The 19098-nt window shown below is 37.3% G+C and overlaps 1 protein-coding gene across 1 annotated transcript in view; it reads right to left on the reverse strand.

Moving 5' to 3' along the window:
- The window catches only part of LOC128739306 (hemicentin-2-like), a 46527-nt gene extending 28616 nt beyond the window's left edge, over nucleotides 1–17911 (reverse strand). Inside the window, exon 1 of the mRNA XM_053834784.1 lies at nucleotides 17698–17911. Within this exon, the coding sequence (XP_053690759.1) occupies nucleotides 17698–17911 (214 nt within the window). The remainder of the gene's footprint in view (nucleotides 1–17697) is intronic.
- Nucleotides 17912–19098: the final 1187 nt, after the last annotated feature.

Below are 19098 nucleotides of genomic sequence, written 5' to 3' on the forward strand. Positions count from 1 at the left end.
GTATGTTCTAGAAAGTTTTAGATAATCTTATTACGAAGCTTTTTGCTGAAAACATTATTCCTCTAAGTATCACAGTTTTTGAGATATCAGGCGTCTTTCATGACGGTCCCCCAAAGATCGGGGTTTTCACTGTAGCTTCAAAACTATGTGATTTAGGGAAAAATAATGTTTGGCAAACATTCTATTAAAATCACATACTTTTGCAGAAGAACGTGAACACGTATCTTCTATACAGAGCGAGCTAATGAACGATTTAGGTAAAAATTAGCCATATTTCGTACTGCTATATAATAAAAAGTTGGAAAAACTGGCAACGGAGATATATTTAAAATGAAAATATATTCAAAACTTATCTTAAAACATGCTAAGTCATTTATCTCTTTAAGTATCTTCATCATTGAATTTACATTTTCAAGAAGTGTTACAGAGTCTTTTAGAGACATATATATCATAATGTTTGCTATATTCCATCGCCCTGTTAACAGCAAGGTACGCAAGGTACAGAACAGAAGTGGAAGTTAAAATCCAAACACGTACATGCTAGTTTCTGCAGATACTAGCGAACTTGGCGGTGGCGAGTCACTTTTTTCCACGAAAACACCCGAACGCTTACGAATGCACACGAAAGCATGTGAAAGCTACTATGCGATTGGCAGCGAGCGTTCTGCTTATATTGCTGTTATTCGCTTCTATACGAAAACCTTCCCAAAGAAAAAGAAAAACAAAAAAGACTCTGTCACCAGTTTTGACCGCCGAATCGTTCGGACTTCCACTTCTGTTCTGTGATGCTAATCTAACAAGCCAGTCATCGTATGTACTAATCTCGGCTGTGCGGTACTGCTAGAGTTTAATAGGATCCTTACACTAGCCCTGTCATTGTCCCGTACTCTAATAACCGGCTGCGAAGCCTGTCGATAAAGAAGGGTAATGTCTTAAAGACGATTATACCTAGGGATGCTTTACCGGTTTTACCGAAACCGGTTTTACCGAAACCGGTTTTACCGGTATTACCGTGCGATTTTCCAATACCGAAATACCGGCTTTATCACGATCTTTTGATGACCGGTAATTCCGGTATTTTTTTCTATTTACAAAGAACATATCCAGACAGGTTTATTACTTTAAACGGTCGTAGGTTTTTGAAAAAAAAAGGTTTCAGTAATTCGTTCAAATTGGCAACAGCGGAATGCCTGATGTAGTTCCTATTTTTCTTTGCAATTGATAGCGATTACAAGTGATGGAGTGCCTAGTTATCAAAGAAGAATAGAAAAGAAAAAATAACATATACATGCAATGCATGTGAGAGAAAGAAATAGCATCAAGCTACCTCCAGCATGAGGCAAGCGACGCCGAGCGATGCGCGGTGCTGATTGGTTGTTCTTTCATCACCATACGCATTGTATCTAGAACATTCTATGTATTATATATGAGAGCACCTACGGGAGCACATTTTTATTGTCTAAGCAACCGTGGAATAGTTTCTTTCTGTAGGTACGTGAATCATTTTCATTTATACAATCCACTGGAGTTTGTAACGAGCCTGAATAACAAACGGATAAAATGGAGTTCGAGGAAAAATTAAAATCAGGTATTATGGAAAATTCAGTTTGGAAATATTATTTTAGAGGAAAACAAAACAAGGGAATAGCTAAATGTGTCAAATGCAATAAAATTATAAAGTGTGAAGGTTCTAGCACAAGCGGATTGAAGGCACATCTCCGAACCCAACATGCAATACTATTAGATAAGCGTGCTTCTACTGATATTTCTAAACAAGATGAGCAATTTGCATCAACATCTGGATCCGAATCAAAAAAGAGGACTATCGTTCAATATTTTTCAAAACCATGTCCTCTTGATATTGTTCTCGCACGATTGTCTTGTAAAGACGGAATACCATTTAGCACAATATGTGAATCGGAAGACATTAGGCAAGGATTGCTTGCTCGTGGTTTTGCGGACATCCCATGGACGCATACTGGAATTAAATATTTTTAAATATTAAATATTTTTTCGAGAAAGTGGTCAGCGAATACAGGAAGGAGTATCAGGTCATCAAAAAAGAAGGAAGAAAGCTGAGCCTTACGTTCGACAAGTGGACATCGAACAGGAATCGACGTTACATTAACATAAATGCTCATGATGCTTTCAAAAGGTGGACCTTGGTCTGCAAAGAGTAGAGAGTTCCATGAATGCGGAGTGCTGTATAGAGATACTATCAGTGAAATTAAGTATGTTAACCTTATTATAATATAACAAAGGTAAAACAATATGATTTTGTTTTTCAGATTATGGCAGTGATGATGATATTGGTATCGATGATGACGATAACGATGGTACTACAGATTTTTTCATGATCGAAATAAATGAATCAGTTGAGTATAAAATTATGCGCAATAGTCAAAAAAGTACGAGGAACTGTAAGGCTTTTCAAGAAATCTACAGTAAAAAATGATGAAGTACTCCAGAAAAATGTCAAAGCAGATCATGGGAAAGAAATTTGTTTGCTTATTGATTGCAGCACAAGGTGGAATAGCCTGTTGACAATGGTGCGCCGATTCTATGACCTTCAAACTTCGATACAAAAGTCTCTGCTCGATCTGAAATGTAAGCATTCGATTAACTTAAGCAACGAAGAGTTCATCATAATCAAAGAATGGCACACTCTACGAAGCTGACGTTGGTTTACAATTTATGCTAGAACAGCTCTCGGAACTGCTTCTGGTTCTTGAATCCTTAATGGAAAGACTTTTAGAAAGACGATTCGTAACTGTTTTGACTGAACACTGTCTCGAAATTTTTCGTGGTTTGATTATTTTCGACGATAATTTATAAACCGAACCAATAGAAGAATTAGAACGACAAGATGATATAACTGATATTGAAAACGATGATTTGACCGTAAAGACCGGTTGCAACAGTCAAAACTTGTAACTTCTAGTGTCACACCAACGTCAAAGTCAGCAAGCAGTATGTTAAAAATTCTTACGCAAGAATTTACCTATTACGATGCAGAGGGTTTAAAAGGAAAGTATATGAAAATGGTCTACGACTCGCTTTGTACTGTACCCAAAGTTATACCCAAAGATTCGCTCTACTTGCATCGCAAGCGAATAGTAAGAAAATCAAACTAATCAAAAGGTAATTAAAAGTCATTACTTTGAGCGTCTTAACAGAATCTCGAATACGGAAATATTGTGATATATTTTTGTTATGTAACAGAATTAAACGGAAAACAGTAGGTAAATGAGAGAAAAAAGAACATTCAACGGAAGTTCACACTCGAATTGCGACTTCTGGCATGAAGAAAGAATAATGAGGGGCCTGAGAATAAACTCATGCTAAAGCCACTTGACATCGAATGGCATGAACCTACTAAGATTCGAAACCACTCCCTTGTCAAAGCAGACTCGGTTACCTTGCGGCTACGGAGCCCCTCCTTTGGTAGAATAAAAGAATCAAGAACCCTGCCAGCAACTTTCTCACAAAAACTGCTCTGGAAAAGTCCCTTCTTCTGGGCAAAGTGTTCATATCAAGTATATGGTGGTAACTTCACTAGGTACCGCCAAGGTAAAAGTCTCAGCGCATCGCGCAGGAACCTTGATTGAATTGCTTTGATTCTGTTTGACCACACATCCGTATATGGGCTCCAAACTACGACAAAGTAGAACTTGTGATCTGCATAGATAAGAAATCGGTTTGATGGTATAACATGGCAGACGTCGTTAAAAAGTAATGAAAAAAGTAATGATCCCAGGTCACTCCCTTAAGGTACGTCCGAGCAGTTTGTGAAATATTGTGTTGATGTTGGCCGAAGCCCCAAGCTACTAAACTTTAGCCAATATAATAGAGTGATCATCGCGATCAAATTCCGCCTTTAAATCTGAATACACGTTATCGATTTGGGCTCCTCCTTCCATACCCTGAATGTAGTGCGAAGTAAACTGTGCCAAGTTTGAAATATATGTTTTGGCGTCTCGTAATAGGATTCCACCAACCAGGATTTCAAACAGCGTTGGATTTCGAACAGATTTGGAGTAATCGTAGGAAAGTGAATGTACTTATCACAAAAATACCGGCCGATTAGGCTTAAAACTCCGGACTTTCCGGGGTGCAATTGAATTTAAAATCATAGATAAAATTGTACTGGTAATTAGAGTTGACATTGGGCCTAACACAAGACATTAACCCATTTCCTCCCAGCGTTGCGAAAACGCAACACCACCTTCTAACGACTCTAGGGACAGCTAGGTTTGAGGTATCAACTGGAACCCAAAGAAACAAATAAAGATTGAGAAAAAATCTAATCGACCTGTTTTTGCACAATGCTTGTTGTTACATATAACGAAATTACAGTCGTGTAAACATAACAAGTCTTGCTAACTTTCAGCCAGCTCTAGCTGGTAACTTGGCCTCGGAAGGTGGAGGCGTTTGGCGTGTGGGGTTTTTTGGAGGCATGAATTTATTTTGAATTTATTTATTTTATGATGCTTTGAGATCCCTCATTCCTGTGGTAGGAGGACAATTCATTACCATTTGTGGCCAAGTGATTTTTGAAAGAAATTTCTATGTCTCAAAGGTTGCAGGTATTGTACTTGTGAACCCGCGTCCACGTATTTTCAAAGTCACAATTGCATTAAATTAAGAATTGAATCTAAATATTTTGCTCTTCTCTTTTAAACATTCACTTAAACAATGGCACTCACAGATTCTTATAAACATACATATGCCAGAAATGCAGTTTACATTAGTCTTTGATCTGATGATCTAATATAGTCGTACGTCACCCTTTCGTACAACCCTTAGGGCTGTATACCCTGTAGTTTTTTCTAATTTTCCGTACCTTTTTCTGGATTTTTGCAGTCGCTTTCCTTCTTTTTTTCACTTTTTTACATTTTTTCTGACTCGTGTTTCAGCTTTCCGTTTTTGTCCGTTTGCTATCTCATTTTTTCTTGTTTTCAGGCATGTTATCCACTCGTTTTTTGTTATTTTCTTACTCTTTGTCCTATTTTGCTAAACTCCTGCTTTTGTCTTTTACTAACTCTTTTTATTACCTTTCCTTCTCGTTTTTCGTCTTCGTTTGGTTCATTTTTTGTCTCTTCTGTCATGGTTATTTCATTTTTTGCTCCTTTTTTCTTTTTATGTCTCCGCTTCTCCTTTTAATATCCAGCTTTTTCGCATCCGTGTTACCTTTTTCTGTAGTCATTTTCTCCATTTTCTTTAATAATTTAATAATCTTTTTTCTTTTCTTCTCATTTTATGTCCAAACTATCTCCGTTTGACCTCTTTCCCGTTTTCCTCCTTTCCACTATCGATTTTCTTTCCTCTTTTTCTGGCTATTCTCATTTTACCTATTGATTTCTCTTCTTTCCTTTCCGGTAGCCTATTATAGTCTCGTTTTTCTTCTATTTCACTCTTCTTTTTCCTTTTTTCTGTCCCAGGGGAAACCTGTTCTTTCATATTCCTTTTATTTCTCTTTTCTGTCCCGTTTTCGCTCTTTGACTGGGCCCAGATTTTCCTCTGTTCCCTTTTTTGTCTCTTTTCTTCCGGTTTCTAATCATTTTCTGACATTTTTCATTCTTTTCTGTGCTGTTTTTTGTCATTTTCGATCCGACTACCGACTTTTTTCTTCCATTCGGTCTTTGGTTTTTAAATTTCATCCGTTTCTGTCCCTTTTTGTCCCGTTCTTACTCCTTTTCTTCGTTCTCTTGTTTTACTGTCTAGTTTTCTCGTTTTATGTTTCGTTTTCCCTCGTTTCTCTCCCGTTGAAATCAATTGTCTGTGCGTTCTATAGCTTAAGAAACTCGAAAACTGAACAGAAGTGGAAGTGGAAGGAACAATGTAAAAACTCAAACAGTTTTCTATCGATTTTGTCTCTCTTTTGGTAGTTTTTTTGCATGGAAAATAATAACGTTTATATGAAATGCAAGAATAGATTATGTTTTGTTCAGTTTCTACAACAACTCAATAACAACTGTGGGAGACACGAGGGTATTGCGACTCTGTAACATTGTAACATTGTAATCAATATTTCCAAATAGAAAAATTAAAGGGGTCCTTTCAGGTACAAAACTAAAATGAAGAAAACCAAACCAAACAACGTAACCAAACAAAAATAATAGAATACATACATAGATACAACACTTTTGTTTGCGACCAGCAAAACTGAATTAAGAAACGAGAAATAAACTAAACAAACGGGACACCCGTAAATTATCTATTATATTGACAGTAAAAAATTAAGATTTTATCACATGTTTTACATACAATATATAGTAGCACTTAGTACAAACCAATAAGCAGTTCAGTTACTGCACTAAACTATCTGCATTACAAACAACAACAAAAATTTGGTTCTCGATGGCATCGGTAAAATAAAGTTTATTTCACATTTCAACCTTCCCTAGCATAATATTGTTGCCACAATCTCTCCCTCTCGTCGGCGCTTTTTTGTATGTTACCAATCAGCAGCAATTCATACGGTATAGTCACTAGAAAAAAGTACAAATTAAAATGCAAATATTTATGGCACAGCCAACGAGTTACATGCGACGACCGCATAATAATGAAATGTCTCAAGACATTGGCTAAATCCGTTCCTCATATTCCACATGAGTGACAAGTGGAAAAATCCGAATACTAAAAGTATTTGCGAATAAGTGGCTTTGTGAATTTTTTCCTGTAACCCGGGTACGAGACGTTCTATAGAGAATTGAACCAATAATGTCGAGGTGTAGAAATGCAGCTCGATGAACATCATTTTTATGGTCTCCAGCAGGGTGTTATCGGCTGCAAAATATAGATTGAATAGTTCGCCGGTTAACAATTGAGGCACACGAAAGCGCCGGCGCAATTGTGCTGTTACGTTTTGTAAGGTAATTAAGTACCACAACGGTCACCAGACTGAATTTCACGAGGGCGTACAAATGCGCCATAAAACGAAGTGCGAAGGACACTTCAGAGCAACACATTTTACCACTCAAAAAATCACGGAAAATTAAAATCACCAGATTAAAATTTGCTCACTGCTTTTGTTCTGGTTGCTAGGAGATCTGTTCGGAAGATGTTTACATTTCTATTGCTATTGTTTAAGCACTCGAATCGAGCAGTCACTCAACTTCATTGTTGCTAGTTGCTTGGGAAAATTAAAATCTGTCTTAACTTTGACGTGCACAATTACAATAAAACTCATAAAATGTGAATTTTCTAAATCATGCTGAAAAGTCTGAAATTTGAAAATATTTTCAAAATTACCCAAATTTTATATTTTTTGTAAAACTGAAGCAAAATTACGTTTAAGTGTCATTTTACGCAAAGTGTCCAAAATCTGTGTATCCAACCTACACGGATTTACCTCAAATGTTGTCAGATTATTCGTCAGAAAACAAAAATCCTAAATTTGGCGCCAGTTGGTCCTCCTCTCGCTTAATGGGATCACCTAGTTTTTTACAGAAAATAACCATTTTTTAAAGAAATTGCACAATTAATCCGGAAAAATATTAATTTTAAACGACAATGCTGCCAAATTGTTTTTCATCCGATTGGAAAACTAAATTTAAATTTTTTCTCTGGATGAGCACAATTCGGCCTGAAAATGTTCCAACCACAAACCATTTTTTTACAGAAAAATTACCCATCACCATATACTAAATGCCTTTAAAATCCTATACTACTGTTAAGCGAATATAGTGGTTCTTAGTTACGGTGAAACGACGGCAAAAAAACGAAGTAAAAACGATTGAATGACGACGAAAAGACACCAAAACAACAACTAAAAAGTTGACAAAAACGACCCAAAGTAAGAACAAAAATAGGACAAAGAGAAAAAACGACGAATACGAAAAAGGGACAACAAAAAGATGGTGCAAAGGCGTCGAAAACATAACAATGAAAAACAGACAAATGATGGCGAGTACATGACCATAAAAAACAAAGAAAAGACGATAAAAAGATGCAAAAGCTGTATCAAAAGTAGCCACAAAAAAGTCAGAAAGCTGCCAAAAAATCATCAAAAAAGCCAAAAACAAAAGTGACGTTTTTAGAAGTTTTTAGAGCGTCTTAGTAGAATACGTACGTACTAAAGAACACTTAGCAGAGGTAACGAAAGCATCAAGAGATGCTGAGAAGGGTCTGACACACCATTTTAGATCAAAATTGGCTGAGCATATCTTCAGCGACAACCATCCGCTGACCATTGACAACGCAAAAGTAATAAACAACTGCTCTGCGTGGAAGATGGATGTAACGGAGAGATTAAAGATTTACAAAGATCTACACACCGCGGCGCGTGAGTGTTGCTTCGAGTTTTCAGTATAAAACCATACAAATGTAAAAACCCTGCAGCATAAATCCCTGCAAATGCAAGCTACACCGTGCATAACAGAGGGTGCTAGTGTGCAAACAAAATGTATAGGACGATAGTTTTAAAGGATTTTCTTCTAAGTGTTATGTCAGTTCGTTAGTGGTTCTACTAAGAGAGAATTGATCAGAGTAGCAAATAGGGTTTACTACCCTAAAGAGTAGTGAATTAAAAAGACAAGATGAACGTTAATGCTACCATGCTGTCAATTCGAACTTGCATTTATCACTTTGACGGCAGATATTCGCAAAACTCTTTGCCATGAAATGCGTTTTTGACCGTAGTAAATTCAAGTTACAGTAATACAAACATTTTCCCTGTTGTAATACAAAAGAAAAGTGGAATATTTTCGTTGCTGCAATTCTGGTTTTATTTGCAATAATTGGCTTTGCCTCTTCTGAGCGAAACTTGAAAACCGTGGAATATATAAGCATACAGAAAGCGCAACAAAAAAGCGAAGCAACGAAGAGCCGGCGTAAAGACAACGAAACTGCGTAAGACGACAATAATACATCGTTATTCACATGAAGTTACGATGAAAACACGACGAAAGGACGCTAAAACAATGGTAAAAAAAAGCAACGCGACAGAAAAATAATTAGAAAGCGTCAAAAAGGTGATGAAATTCCGTCAACATTATTATTGTATTAACAACAAATAAAATGACGAAAACTGGAAACAAGTGGCGAACAAATCATTATTAATAAGATGACAAAAAAACGAAGAAAAGACGACGAAAATACGCCAAATCAGTAACAAAAAATACAACAAAAAACGGCAAAAAACGACAAAAGTGCCAAAAGAAGGCGTTAGAAATCGACGAACAGTCGATGAAAGAACGACGAAAAGGTCGCAAAAAGATCATGAAAAAATAACAAAAATACGAAGAAAAGAAAACAGAAAGTATGCTGCTGCAATTCTGGTTTTATCTGCAATAAACGGCGGCAAAAGGCGGCGATAAGACAACAATATGATGACCAAAGAACAACGAAAGGACAGCAAATAGACGACAAAATGATGACGAAGAGGCAGCGAAAGACGGTATGTTGACAACGAAAATGCGATGATATGATGATGAAAAAGTTATGAAAAGAAGAAAAGAAAAAGCAACAAAAACAAAAACTGTTAAAAAGTCATTTAAAAATCGTCAAAAAAGCTGCAAAACATGTTAAAAAGGCGACAAAAATATGGCGACCGTACGACGGAAGAACAACACAGAGGCAGTAAAAAGCCAACTGACAATGAACAAGACGACGAAAGAATGGCAAACAAGTGACAAAAAGACAATAAAACAAATGGCGAAATGAAGACGATGAAAAGATCACAAAAAACGAAGAAAAGACGACAAAATGACGACGAAAAGATGACAAAAAAATGACAAAATGAGGACGAAAGGACGCCCAAACACCAACAAAAAAGACAACGAAGACACCAAAAGTCACAAAAAAATAAGGCCATTACAAATATTTTATAAAGTTTTTGTCCTACCGGTGTTCGGTCACTGAAGGGAGGGGGGGTGAAGAAAAAACAAAGTGAATTTTTTAATCGAGCAAAAAAAACATGGATTTTAAGAATTTTTATTTAAGGTTTAAACGTGAAAACCGAATCTATTCTTGCTTATAATATTTACGTTATTATTTTCCATGCAAAAAACAACGTAAAAAAGACAAAAAAATTCAGCCGATTTTCGGAAATTCCGTTGTTCGAATTTCCATTTCTGTTTTGTGCTAGAAGCATTAACTCGTACACTCATTTTTCGAGTTTTTCTGGCTGAAGAACTCACAGACAATTGATTTTATGAATAAAAATTAACTCATATCCTACAAATTATTTTTTGCCCCCCGATTTTTCAAGCCAATTTCCAAGGGGGGGGGGGTGACAAAAACTTTAAATATGATTTGCAATGGCCTAAATAAAAAAAAGACGAACGGATGATGAAAACACAACAAAAATAAGACAAAGAAATGACAATAAGACTATGAATACAAAGAAAAGACAGCAAGGAGATGACAAAAAGTCGTCAAAAGACAGACAAACATGAAAATAAGATGAAGACGACGAAAAGACACCAAAACAGCGACTAAAAGGGCGTGTTGTAATGACAAGAAACTGTCGAAAACAATCAATATAAACACGATAAAAAATCCTTTTTAAGCGCAATAAAAAGGGACAAAACATGTAAAACAGACGACGAATGCAGGATGGACGACGAATGATACGACAGTAAAAAAACATATGCCTTTGTTATATGCCAATAAGATTTGTAAAAACGGGCGTCAATAAATAACGAACACTGGGGTCAGTCCCGGCGTAGTGGTTTGCATTCACGCCTCTCACGCCGAGGACCCGTGTTCAAATCCCAACCCCGCAGAAGTCACGAATGATCCAAAACTGGATAAATTAACTATAAACTAAAAAAATGACGAACACATAACGAAAATTTGGTGTACAGAAGGCGAACAGGCCATGAAAAGACAACTAAAATACGATTCGATAGAAATGACAATTTTTTTTTGTCCGATTATAGTCACGTTAACAGCTTATGTCATTCGTGACTTCTGCGGGGTTTGGATTTGAACCCGGGTCTTCGGCGTGAGAGGCGTGAATGCTAACCACTACGCCGGGACTGACTCTGAGAAATGACAATAAGTATCTTTAATTAACAAGCAAACATTTAAAAAGACGATGAGAACGCGTCGAAAGAAACAACAAAAAGATAACGAAAAAACGGCCTAAGAATTGCGAAAAGACTGCAAACGACGACAAAACGTCGAAGTGGCGACGAAAAGACAACGAAAAGATGACGAAAAAGTGACGGCAAGTAGGCGAAACGTCGATGAAAATAAAAGACAAGACACAACGAAAAGACGCCGAAAAAATGCCAAAAAAGATGCCAAGAAATGTTAAGAAAGATACTACAAAGTGGAAGGTTGCATCAGAGACGCTACCGCCTATGGACGAAGGACTACGAAGAGCTGTTATTTATATACTTTACATATGTTCTTGGGGTGCAGTTTATGATACGAAAATTGCTGACTACATATCGGAAAGTGGATACTTTTCATACACTCAAAACTCTGCCATTTTCTAAAAGACCTTAGAGATTAACTATTGGTTATATGAAAGTTTTAGCAATATGTTTTCCCTATAGAAATACTTTCATCAATCAATTAAAAAAATTTATGCATTGAAAAAAAATACAGAAATTTATAGATATTTTAGGTTATTAATAAGGACTACAACTCCTTCAAAATTAATTTCGAATAGAACAGTCGCTTCAACTAATTCTCACTTGCTGAAATATTGCTCTATATTAAAAGGGTTTGCTGAATTCGATTTAATATTTATTTTGAAACGATGATTCTACAATTGATGAAGGGACGGTAAGGGAAAGTAATGAAGAAGGATTTTTTCGGGAATGAAGGGGAAGGGTGGAAAGGAAGGGGGGGGGTAATAGGTAGCTATGGTTAACAAGTTGTCGTTGTGACTCCTATCTTTTGTCCAATGCTGGAAGGTGCATGGGTCGAACCAGAGATTATAACCGTAATCAGAGATTATAACCGGATTTGAACCCACAACACCTGCCAGGGCGTGTCGCTCACTGGTACCCGTGTACCTTTGAACCACAGAGGCGCTGGACAAAAGAAGTCTGCACAACCCCCCTTATTAACCATAGCCCGACATGGGTTGTTCTATTTTTAGACACACAATGTGCCTCTTCCTACACCTACTGTAGAAACCACCGACCGAAAAGTTTTAGTCTAACGTCTTTTTACTTTCAGGACGACGACACTATGCAGCCCCTTGGGTTCAAATCCGGTTATAATCTCTGATTACAACTTGGTTCGACCCATGCACCTTCCAGCATTGGACAAAAGATAGGAGTCACAACGACAACTTGTTAACCATAGCTACCTATTACCCCCCCCCCCCCCCCTTCCTTTCCACCCTTCCCCTTCATTCCCGAAAAAATCCTTCTTCATTACTTTCCCTTACCGTCCCTTCATCAATTGTAGAATCATCGTTTCAAAATAAATATTAATATATGCCTGACCGCATTTCAAGGTCATGACTAAAGTCACGAGTTTGGTCGAATTCGATTTATAAAACAAACAATTGGGTCCTAAAATTTGTGATAAAAGGATGATTTTATTAGAAGGAACGATAAAGCTTCCCATTATGACTACCAGAGTATAGTTTTTTCTTTTTTAAAAAGATGCAGAGCACTAAAAAATTAAAAAACAAAAATATTGTAATTTATTCTCCCTTGACATTAGAGATCTTCCTTGACATAACGAAAATAACACGTTTCTGGCAACAATGATAACTTTTTCTCACTGGCAACTTTGGTTTGACATTAGAGCAGCTGATCGTTTTGACAGTTACAGCTTCGCAGTTGTCTCTTGTGCTTGTCTGCGTTTTGCTGGTCGTGAGGAAGTGGAACATCAAATTTGTACTAGTTATCGGATAAAAGTTTTGATTCAGGCAATGTATTCCAATCCATCGATTCACGGTGCTAGACTTTGTCCAAATCTAGTTTGCGCTAAGAATGACTAAACGATGTCAAACTGATGGCCAACAGTATAATCTCGGTACAATCGACCCCGCAGAACAGTATGAAAAAAAAACGCCAACCGAAACTGGCACCGTATTATCAATCAGATTGGTATGTTCTGCTATTCCGATGTGAATCATCAGTAGGGCGAACGGCAGACCAAAAATTTCTGTGCGTTTCTAACCAAACACGGTCGCATCTCGATGGCGGGTGTTGCATCCGAAAACTGAAGCCATCCACGCTGTGACCAAGTGCAGTCACTACGCTTATTGCTGATTTTGACAAAGGCCTTAATTAAACTGAGATGACCGGAACCAGAAAATAAGCTGTAAACTCAAAAAATGTTTTAGGTCGCGATTGCCAAGCCATTTCCTGACTTTGCAACTTTTGACTTTTTGACACACTATCACATGAGCGTGAAGGTAAACAAAAAGTTTTCCGTGACATTTCAAGACATACTATGGTTTCTTTTTATAATTCGTGTTGTCTAGACACCGCTTGACACAACCATGCACAACTATAGTTTGTCTATATAAGGTTGCCCAAATGTTTATTTTTTGTTCAAAATTTCACAAAATTAAAAAAAAAGGTTTTTAACGGCAATAGCCTAAAAATATAAAATTGAATATCAAAATATGTGTTCCTAACCCTAACCTCATCGATTCAAGCTAAAAACGACATAGGGCTTTAGGACCCAATTGTATTGAAAATTTTACGGAACGGATCGAGTTTCAAAAAATATCTAGTAAATTTAAAACAAAACTCGAATTGAATAACTGAAAACCGATTTCTAAATTAAGCTTGGAACACAAGCATAAATGAACAAGAATGAAAAGACAAGAATTTTTAACTGATTTCGATGAAACCTTTAGAACCTGATAAGTTAATTTCAGTGAAAAGAAAATTAATTCTAAGACTTCTTCAACAATTATTTAGTGGCTTTTAAAGAGGCTTATTGGTGGATGATTTATAAAACTGAAGTTTTTGGAGCGTCTTAGTAAAATACGAAACCTGGAAATTAAATAAAAAGAAAACTTATCCAATTTATTTCTACTAGGGTTATGAACCCGGTTCGTCATACGTAAACACGATCCATACTTCATTGCGAGTTTTTATAAGAACTAATCAGCAAGTACTCAAGTTTTTTACACCAGATAAATCGGACACATCTTGCCCGAAAAAGCATTTCGGAACTTACATTTCTCAGTGGAACAATTTATTATGCTCCAGCGGGAGTTCGTCATACGAAGATGCACTTCGTGATAAGCAAGTTTTCTTTCGTTCATCATGGACAGTCAGCAATTATTTACAAAAATCTGGGCATGTATTCTTCGAGCCATGTACAAGAGTTACCCAACTACTATAAGCAAGTGGAAATAGTTTGAATCACAACTCAAAATTTCAAGTAGTTACTCCGAGTGATCAGCAGATTCCCTTCGTCATAGTCAAAACTGGTAGAAAAACCGATAAGACTTCTATTTTTCGAACAAAGAGTAAAAAATAGTAATTTTCTAACCTATTCTTTTCCTCAATAGCGAAGGGAAAAACTATAAATATCAATATCAGGTTTAGTACGAATGTAATTCGCATCAAAATTGGTTATAATGCTGTTTTCTTGTCTGGAAAGTAAACAAAGACCCACTGTAGGCGAACCCATCCAGCACCCTATGTATATTTTATTCCTGACAGATACGTGTTTCGCCTACGACTTGCAAGCTTCCTCAGTGTCTATTTTCGAAAACAGACACTGAGGAAGTCTGAAAGTCGTAGGCGAAACACGTATCTGTCAAGAACAAAACATGCATAATAGAATTATATTGGATAAGTTTTCTTTTTATTTGATTTCTAGATTTATAAAAGTTTTGCAACATTTACTTAGAATTACCAAGTACACAGGTAACAGCTACCAAACACACGATTAGAGGTGATGAACTTGTCCAAGTCTCCTGCATAAAGTGAACCTGCTTCAGAACCTTATGTACATTGTACCGTATGTACATTTTGTCTTCTTATCAGTCTTAGTGATGTTTTTGTCATTAATTTTCGGAGTTAACTGGCAAAATTCACATACCAGTTATACATTTCAACGTTTCGCAGAAATTAACTGTGTGATCAAGTAGTTTCCGTTTCATTAGAACGGGGATTCAAAGTCAGTCCTTCTTTTCAAAGTCTCTCATTCCATCTTTTACGTAACTAAAGGGCGTAGCTTGTGGTTGCACTACCAGCAGACCGCGAAACTGTTGCTGTTTTTGCAACACGTATTAATGAAAACTAGTAGTGTTTTGTGTTGCATTTCAGGATGTCTGGAAGGACTCAGCATAAAAGGAAAAGCTGAGGAATTGAAATTGTAACATCAAATATTCAATAAAATTGCAATATTTTCATTCTCAAATCTACCTGGTAAATGCAATCAACTTTTTATAAAACTTTCAGCTTAGCTTCAGCAGTTAGCTGTAAAAATCTATCTTTTTGTAAAAACCTCAGAATAGACACACATTTTGTAAATTGATTGATATGCAAACTAGCAAAATTCACACAGAACTGCCTGCAGTTCTATGTGGATTTTGCTAGTTTGCAAATCAATCGATTTACAAAATGTGTGTCTATTCTGTGGTTTTTACTAAAAGATAGATTATCGTTCAATATCTATCACTTTTTCGTGTCGCAACAAATCACTGGAAAGAAACATAAGACGATGTAAAGATGCCAGAAAGGCAGATGACAAAAAGAATGTATTACAGAGCCGCCACTACACGAAGAACAATGAAAGATGAAAGACTGAAGAACATAGACGAAAGGTGAATGATCAATAACGAAACCCGAGAGTAAGCGTCCTCAATCAATTTTAGTCAAATCTCAAATCTATTATGAAATAATTTAATTAAAAAAGTACTGATCTCCTTCAAATAACAATGCCTATAAATGAAATGTGATAATAAGTTATCACCCAATTAGGACAAATAAAGCGTAGTTCATCTGAGTTAAAATAAATATTAGTATATTGGAAAACAGGCAGCGCATATCGAAATTAATTTACACTTTCCAGCAAAACGAACAAAACAATACTAGCAAACCAGCAAATCAAGCACAAAGTAAAATTTAACTAAACTTCAAAATTAAATTAATTTTGAAACGAATGTGTAACCCTTTCTTCGGCGATAAAGCTACCTACAGATTTTTCCTCAGCAAAACCTGTCAACGCTGTCTCGTAGTTCCCCCAAGAGACTGAGAATGCGTCATAAATACTTAAGATACAGCAATAGCAGTTCAATTTTATGGATAATAAATGCTAATAAATAATAAATGCTATAAATGCTCTATACAAAATATTTTCGAATTTTGCTTGGTTGAGATGTTACAGTTAAATAAGCAAAATCGGTGCACTGAGCACTGGACAGACCTAGTTATGACTGAATATAAGATCTTAAATATTTCGAAGACTTGGGCTGTCAAATTTTGAAGAACATCATCAACTATTGAAGACCACAATAGAGCCATTTTCTGGGTGTGGGCACCCTTTCACTGCTCTAACGCTGACAGTAGATGAGCTTCCAAGGTTGCTGCTTGAAAACATTTCGTTAATCAAGTGGATAATAGACATGTCAAATCCACGTTTCATTCATTCAATTATTGAATTTTGAGCTGGGTTATCAAATGCGCCTTTTACGTCAAGGAAGGCAACTAGTGGAATTTCTTCCGCATCAAAAGGCTTTTCTAGTTTTCTTACAACCATATGTAGTAATGTTATAAAACATTTGCCTACTTCTTGATGTGTATTTTTTTCAGCTTTTCTCTTTTTTTAAAGTACCTAATCCATTAGAATGATCTTTAGCAAAAAAATTATTGCCGCTAAATAGAGTACACATTAAGATTTCAGAACTTTTACAAAATCATGTACCCAAAAGGAGATATCATTTCATTAAATCAACATACCCACCCACACACAAATTTACATTTTGTTAGCCTCATCGAAGATCAAACTGTAAATTTCAGCCACAACATCCGCAGCCATCCTCATCGAATTGCATCGATTTTCCTATCGCACATCAAACACCCCGCCACAGCCAGCAGAAGGTTAAAAATCTGTATCACACTCTACCTGTGCGGGTCACGTGATTTACTTCGGCACGTGTGTAATCAGTGAACCGGAATCACCCTGCCAGCCAGCCAGCCAAAGCAGTTCCAGTGCAGTGTAGCATTCATTAAAACCTTCGGGACTTTCGAGACTAACAACCCTGAACCGGGTCCTGTTTGTGTGTGAATGTGTGTGGTTGTGTGTGTGTCACCCCAACTAACTGTACGATGATACTCCAAATTCCGCCCCAAAGCCCGGACGAACGCTGTCCTGCTCTCGTCCAGCACCCAGCAACGGCGCACCATGTTTGTGTCCGTGTACGTTCATTAGATTGGTAGTATTTTTTTTTGCGGGAAAGTTAATCACTGAGCAGATAATCAAACAAGCAAGCCCGCCCACATCACCCACATCGGGGCGGTGGACTAATGTTTGGAAAAGGTCCAACATTAGCGGGGGGATTTGGGTGGTTTCATCGTTCGGAACTGGTCTGACATTAGCGTGCGTGAAATACAACTTGAAAACAACCCAACCGTTCGTTCGGGCGCTAGACCCGGTAACATGCTTGTTAGATGCTGTTTCGATTGATAGCAACAATCGAGCGAAGGTTTAATTGAATGTGATTCCGGATTAGGGCTTGATAGTGGACCATACGTTATGAGGTGGATTTCCGGGGGGTGGCAATTGATTTTCAAAGCAAGATTTACTCACCAAAATGTTGCAGCGACACATCGTCCTTTTTGGTCAATTCCGGCGGTGGATTGCAGTCATCTCTGATTAGGGATCCATCCAGCGGGTTGGCAGCACCGGCTTCGCACTGACCCACGAAATCCACGTACACGCTCAGCAGAATCAATGGATAAACGACTTGTGATAACCGCAGCAGTTCGGAAGATTCCCGACTGCCGTTTCCGGCGGGTTTCATGCTTGCTTTATTGTATTGAAAAACGACAAATTTTCCCTACTTTAATTGTCGGCTTTGCCGCTCGATAACGAAGACTACTAACATTTATTGATTATATCGTTCAACAGTATTGTGGAGTCACTCGACGGCATGATTCTGCAAGAGAAAGGAAAAAAACGAAAACTAAGTTAAGCAAAACGTATACGGATTTTAACCCGGTACGACAAGCTCCCGGACAAGGACATTAATATTCAAATGGTTACGGTAACTGTCGCGCCAAAATGACTCCGCGCGGCAACCCAGCATCGGAGCGCGAATGAGAGCACCGCCGCGACGCCGCGATGCCCAAAGATAGGTAGCGACCGAAGCGACAAATGCATAAAAATTTAAATTTTTATGCAATTTTCCACCGTCGCGTCGCTCTTGCCTCGTATGGCGGTGGCGTCGGCGATGGAGGATTGTCGCTGTCTTTTGTCCGACGTGACATAACTACAACCGGCAAACGACGACGACGACGGACGGTTCGGCGGTGTCATGCACAGTGGCCGAAAACAGTGCAGAAAACAAAGACTTTCTTTATTATGAGTTATTGATTTTGGAATTTCTAGAAATATTGGAACGGAAGAACACGAAATGGCGATCGGATTGAAAAGCAGCCAAATACTAGCTTCATCAAGATGGTTGTTTCACTTCTCCAGTGAAACATTGTAGCACATTGTTAGAAAACATAATATTTGTGAAGGTTTTTTTTTCCTCCAGGATCCCTAGGCTATTTAGTTGAAAATGTTCGCAAACACTGATTGGATGCTTACTATTTGTTTGCACTGGAAAAATACCTGCCTGTTGGTGATGAGTTTCCGAAGCAAGCAACTGTTTGTTTAGGCAATGTTTCGAAGAAACATTTTTTCTACTTTAGGGCAACTGTCGGACTTCTAACGAAAACAGTTTACTCTTCGTGTTTGGTCAACATGTTCTGGAAAAGTTTTTTGTTTCTCTAAGGGGCAGCCGATTAATTTAAATTGGGAATTTGTAGACATTCTCCATCATTTATCAACAAAAATGAAACAAAACTTCAAGATGGAACTTTCCTAAAGAAATCTTTCATCTTTCGTTAGATTTTGCCTTTTCGAAGGATTTATTTGAAGACAACACAGCTTTTAAATTGCCCAAAAATTTCACTCACATTTCGTTCACTGTGCCTGGCAAAA

The sequence above is a fragment of the Sabethes cyaneus genome, chromosome 3 (genome assembly GCF_943734655.1).
Source record: "Sabethes cyaneus chromosome 3, idSabCyanKW18_F2, whole genome shotgun sequence".
In the NCBI taxonomy this organism is placed as follows: Eukaryota; Metazoa; Arthropoda; class Insecta; order Diptera; family Culicidae; genus Sabethes; species Sabethes cyaneus.